Source organism: Urtica dioica, chromosome 8, assembly GCF_054948205.1.
Source record: "Urtica dioica subsp. dioica isolate 48M chromosome 8, U.dioica_male_clone48M_v1_H2, whole genome shotgun sequence".
Classification (NCBI taxonomy): domain Eukaryota; kingdom Viridiplantae; phylum Streptophyta; class Magnoliopsida; order Rosales; family Urticaceae; genus Urtica; species Urtica dioica.
In genome coordinates this window covers 36,200,864-36,206,364 of record NC_142763.1, presented here as the reverse complement: position 1 = coordinate 36,206,364, position 5,501 = coordinate 36,200,864, and the positions used below count along the sequence as shown (strand labels likewise).

Sequence of the window (5,501 nt, the reverse complement as noted above, 5' to 3'; positions counted from 1 at the left end):
CTCTCTCTCTCTCTCTCTCTCTCTCTCTCTCTCCTCTTTCTTCTTGTCTTCTTCTTCTCTTCCCGCGATACACACCTGCAACAAAAGGAAAAAAAATTGCTACCATAAATAATCATCACCATAGAGGAGGCAGCTCCAGGCCATCAGGTAGTACGACGCCGACACGGAGAACCCCACCGCCGCCACGGCCGCCCACGCCAGCAGCGCCGCCGCCGGGAAGGGCACGCAGGCGAAGAGCACGCGCTCGAGGGCCGCGGCGACGGAGGCGTTCTCGAGGTGGATCGAGCGGAACTGGAGGGAGGCCCAGAGTCCGATGAGGAAAGTGGTGAAGGCGCAGAGGAGGGCGGCGAGGGCGGAGAGGGGGAGGGAGTCGAAGGAGTAGATGTCGGCGCTGAAGGAAAAAAAGGAAAAAAAAATGTCTTCTTCTTCTCTTCCCGCGAGCGATACACACCTGCAACAAAAGGAAAAAAAATTGCTACCATAAATAATCATCACCATCACCACCATAAACATTTCTCTTTCCTTCTTCTTCCTTTCTTCTCTTCGCGCGCCATCACCCGAGCCTCCTCCACCGCGCGCGCTCCAGTCGAAGGAAAAGTGAAGCCGCCGCGAGCCACGGGTACGCCGGATCGGGAAAGGACGTCGGGGAAGGCGCGAGAGCTCACCAAGGAGGCTGGATTTTACGAATTGAGGTGAGAAATCTCTCTCCTCGGATTGGATTTTGGTTAGGGTTCATGGTTCATATTTTGAGGGTTTTGATTTTGTGTTGATTTATGAGAAATTGATTGCTTTTATTTGGTTATTGAGCTCGATTAATGATGATTATGACTTAGATTTGTGGATTGAATTCGGATTTTCTTGTTTTGGTATGGTTTTGGCCGAAAATGTGATGAGCTAGGGTTGAGAATTCGTATTTTGGGGGTTTGATGATTCTGAAACATGTTGATATTTTGGATTGATTTTCTAGCTCGGATTTGCGACTGGAACTGATTTCCTTAAGGTCTCGAGGTGATGGTGATGATTATTTATGGTAGCAATTTTTTTTCCTTTTGTTGCAGGTGTGTATCGCTCGCGGGAAGAGAAGAAGAAGACAAGAAGAAAGAGGAGAGAGAGAGAGAGAGAGAGAGAGAGAGAGAGAGAGAGATTTTATATAGAAAAAAAATTAAAAATTAATTCAATATACTAAAAATACTATTCTACCCTCAATTGAAGTAACATGTGACTAAAACGTGCGTATCTTATGGATGGTAACTGCTAAATTTTGACGGAAGGGGCAAAAGTCAAGAAAAATGATAGTTCGGAGTATTTTTTTGTTGAAAATCGAAGTTGAGAGTGCACATTGTTAATCGACCAAGAGTTCAGGGTGTATTCTTGTAAATTATCCTAATATCAAATACTCTTGTTAATTTCAATCTCAATGTATTTATATCAATACATATATATAGTTATATAAATGTGTATATACATATATTTGTATAATTTATATGTGACATATTTTTTATAACTTAATTCATAATACTTATATTTTATTATTTTATTTTTCTTTGTATATTGATTTATATATTAAAATTCTCGATTTACATTTCTTATATTAAAATTGTATAAAATATAACAAGTTGACAACTTGATCTAGTGATAAGCACTTGTGCGCTCAAGTGGTAAGGCTTGAGTTTGAATCTTAGGTCTGCAAATTCTCTCTAATTTTAACAAAAATCGAAAAAACGACAAAAAAAAAACTATGACAAAACAAAAAATATGCACTTCATCGGTCGTTTTTGCTCCGACAACGGCGTCATCGCCGATTTTCGCCGGAATTTAAAACCTTGCTTTTATAATATATATGGAATTTCATATCTTAGCACGGGTTCAATAATATTTCTCTTTTTTTTTTTCTTTTTTTAAGGGTTATTTATCTCAATTAATACTAATTCTTCTAGTTTTAAAAAAATCTTATTAAAAAAATTCCATGCAGTAGAATTTATTCTTGGAAGTTGAAAAAATAAAAACAAAAAATTTAGTGAATAGAGAAGACGAATTAAAATTAAATTCAAGTGATTTAACAGGAAGCATATCAAAACGACGTTGTTTCGATTGTGTCCTTCTCTTTCGTGTGTTCTATTAACTTTAGGCTTATGGGCTCGGTGATTTCTTCAGTCCCTAGTCTTTCTTCTCCCTTTCTCTCTCTCTCTCTCTAGAGCTCTCTCTTTATCTCTCTCCCTAAACTTGCAGAGAAAGTTAGGTCGAAGAGATCCCATCTCTTCCGATCAAGACGAGCTCTTTCCATTTTCAGGTCAAATCTCCTATATTCACTTTTTATCCCGGTTTCGCTATTTCTTTTGTCTTCATTTCGTGTTGATTCTTCGTTGGTGTGGTTTAGGATACACAGTCTCTTCGATATGACCCAAGACGTAGAGATGAAAGAGCCTCAAGCTCAGTCGAATTCAGTCACTCCGGCTACTCCTGCGGTTCCTCCTTCGGTTTTACAGCGTACGATTACGAATTTCCGATCTGTATTTGTGAAACCCCTAATTTTTCTTGCTTTGAAATTATGGGCCATTTCGATAGACTAGGGTTTTTACCAGATTCGCGAGGTTTTGATTGAAACTTAGGGCTTTCTTTGTTGATTCGTTTCAATTGTGCTCTTCTTGTGTTTGTTGGGTTCAGATTTGAAGGAGATTGCGTCGCTTATTGAGGCCGGAGCTTATGCGAGGGAGGTCCGGAGAATCGTGCGTGCTGTCAGGCTGACTATGGCGCTCCGGCCGAAGCTGAAGTCTTCAGCGCTCTCTCAGTTTCTTGGTTTTGCTCTCTCTGCTGGGTCCGATGTTCACACTCGTCTAACTTCGTATTTGCCGAAGGTGATATTCATAACTCAGTCTCGGTTCTCCCGAGAGAATATCCAATCTATGCTTCTTAGTCTCCTTTTGCTCTCTCTGCGTGGTTCAGTTCTAATAATTAGATGGCGAGGTCTAGGCTCTACTTTTTTTGGCTGAAGTAACATGGTTCTATGTACTTTGACTATCTGGTTAACTGGTTTAGTGTTCAAATTCAATTTGTTTGTCTGTGGGAAATCAAAGGGTTAACATTATGTGAAAGATTGAAATTTCGGTCAACAAGAGTTTGAAAGAACAATACACTTAATTGAAATATCAGGTTATTCCTTCCTAAAAAATTGAAAAACCTAGTGTTGTTTACAGGAAGATGATCATGAAATGGATGTGGATACTGCTACATCTGCAACTCAAGCTCCTGTAAAGCACTCGATACCGGAGTTGGAGATTTACTGCTACTTGTTGGTGCTAATCTTTCTGATTGATCAGAAGAAATACAGTGAGGTAAGTAATAGTCGTTTTCATATGCTCTATATCTTGTATTTGACTATTGTTTTTCCATCACAATCCTTGTAATATCTGTGTGTCATCTATCAGGCCAAAGCTTGTGCCACTGCAAGCATTGCCCGTTTGAAAAACCTGAACAGGAGAACCGTTGATGTTCTGGCGTCCAGGCTGTATTCCTATTACTCTCTGAGCTATGAACTCACTGACGATCTTGCTGAAATCAGGGGGTAAGTTTTGTTGTATCGAAAGGACCAAACCTTCTGTATCCATTTCCTTGGACCAGAGACTTATTTTCCATGTCTGTTATAACTTTCATGTACCCATCTGAACTGGTCAGATAGGACACTTAAAAGAAGTCGAGATACTTATAAAAAATGAAGGATGATGGAAAAGTTTACAGTGAATGTAATAGTCAAGCTCATTCATTTCTTTATTCATGAACAGAAACCTCCTTGCACTTCACCGAATCACAACTCTACGCCATGATGAGCTGGGTCAGGTAAGTGTTCAACTAATGAAGCAAGCAATATATATGCCTATGTGAGTGGAGTCTTATGATTGGATGCTCATGCCTAACAGGAAACACTGCTCAACCTATTGCTTCGAAACTACCTCCACTACAATCTGTATGATCAGGCAGAGAAGCTAAGGTCCAAGGCACCGCGGTTTGAAGCTCACTCAAACCAGCAGGTGCGGTTATTTAGGAGCCCAAACACGTTAATTTTATGGAGTAAAAGCTGTGTAAAAATAAACTTGTACTATGTGAATGACTCTCTCTTAAGATACACACATTGATGCCAATCAATTTATTATTTCAGTTCTGCCGATACCTTCTCTACCTTGGAAAGATCAGAACAATCCAGTTGGAGTACACGGATGCAAAAGAGTCTCTCCTACAAGCTGCCAGGAAGGCTCCTATTGCTGCGCTTGGTTTTCGAGTCCAATGCAACAAATGGGCTGTCATTGTTCGCTTGTTGCTCGGGGAAATCCCCGAGAGAACCGTTTTTATGCAGAAGGGAATGGAGAAAGCTTTGAAGCCATACTTTGAACTAACAAACGTAAGTCTTATCTTATCTACTAAAAACATGATCCTAAAATTTTAGTTTATGAGGTAAAAGTATGGTTTCAGAAAAGTATCTCAATCGGCTTACAGATCTCTTGTGATTTAGATATGTTGTCGAAATAAACCGCAAGAGGTTGGTCTAGTGGTAAAGGACAAAGATTGGTCTCTGCGCTCTCTGAATGATTATCAGGAGCCTCAGTAAATCATATTTTTGCAACCACGTTTGATTTTGACAAACCCTTTTTTCTCTGCTCTCCCAAACCGTGTAAATTGACATAGATTGCTCCTAAAAAAGAAAGTCGGACAGAATGAAATCTGACATATCGTGACTCACAAGAAAGCACGATATGCTTCATTTTGCTTTAAATGACGTGATTCCTCGATTTTCTCAGGCGGTGCGGATCGGCGATCTGGAGCTCTTCAGGAGCGTGGCGGACGAGTTCTCGGCCACGTTCACCGCGGACCGGACCCACAACCTGATCGTGAGGCTGCGGCACAACGTGATAAGGACGGGCCTGCGCAACATAAGCATCTCGTACTCGCGAATCTCGCTGGCTGACGTGGCGAAGAAGCTGAGGCTGGAGTCGGTGGCGGACGCGGAGAGCATCGTGTCGAAGGCGATCAGGGACGGTGCGATCGAGGCCACGCTGGACCACGCCAACGGCTCGATGGTGTCGAAGGAGACCGGGGACATCTACTCCACCAACGAGCCTCAGACGGCCTTCGACACCCGCATCGCCTTCTGCCTCAACCTCCACAACGAGGCCGTGCGGGCCCTACGCTTCCCGCCCAACTCCCACAAGGAGAAGGAGAGCGCCGAGAAGAGGCGCGAGAGGCAGCAGCAGGAGCAAGAGCTCGCCAAGCACATCGCCGAGGAAGACGACGACGACTTTTAGACCCCCTCCCCCCCCCCTTTCTTTTTCACCCCCCCTCCTAAGATCACTTTTTCTTCGTTCCTCAATCGGATTATAAATGTTATTTTGTAGGTCGATTTTTCCGACATTGCGGTTTAAACAGAATTCTGAATCGTTCTGCTGCTTATTAATTTTTACTCAAATGCTCTCAAGTACTCAATGCCATGCATTTCTTTGAATGTTTTCCAA

At 42.1% G+C, this 5,501-nt stretch overlaps 1 protein-coding gene across 3 annotated transcripts; it reads left to right on the top strand.

Annotated features, from left to right (window-relative positions):
- Positions 1–2,099: 2,099 nt before the first annotated feature.
- Positions 2,100–5,501, top strand: LOC149389563 (putative 26S proteasome non-ATPase regulatory subunit 3). Of its 3 annotated transcripts, none has more exons than XM_089623791.1 (9): positions 2,100–2,290; positions 2,378–2,487; positions 2,665–2,855; positions 3,195–3,332; positions 3,426–3,562; positions 3,780–3,834; positions 3,915–4,025; positions 4,154–4,393; positions 4,791–5,501. In XM_089623791.1, exons 2-9 carry the CDS (start codon positions 2,397–2,399, stop codon positions 5,292–5,294), a joined length of 1,467 nt encoding a protein of 488 aa, XP_089479917.1. In that variant the 5' UTR covers positions 2,100–2,290; positions 2,378–2,396; the 3' UTR covers positions 5,295–5,501. The 3 variants fall into 3 exon arrangements, with proteins under 3 accessions (XP_089479917.1, XP_089479915.1, XP_089479916.1); XM_089623789.1 differs by having other exon boundaries at positions 3,183–3,332; XM_089623790.1 differs by having other exon boundaries at positions 2,135–2,290; positions 2,387–2,487; positions 3,183–3,332.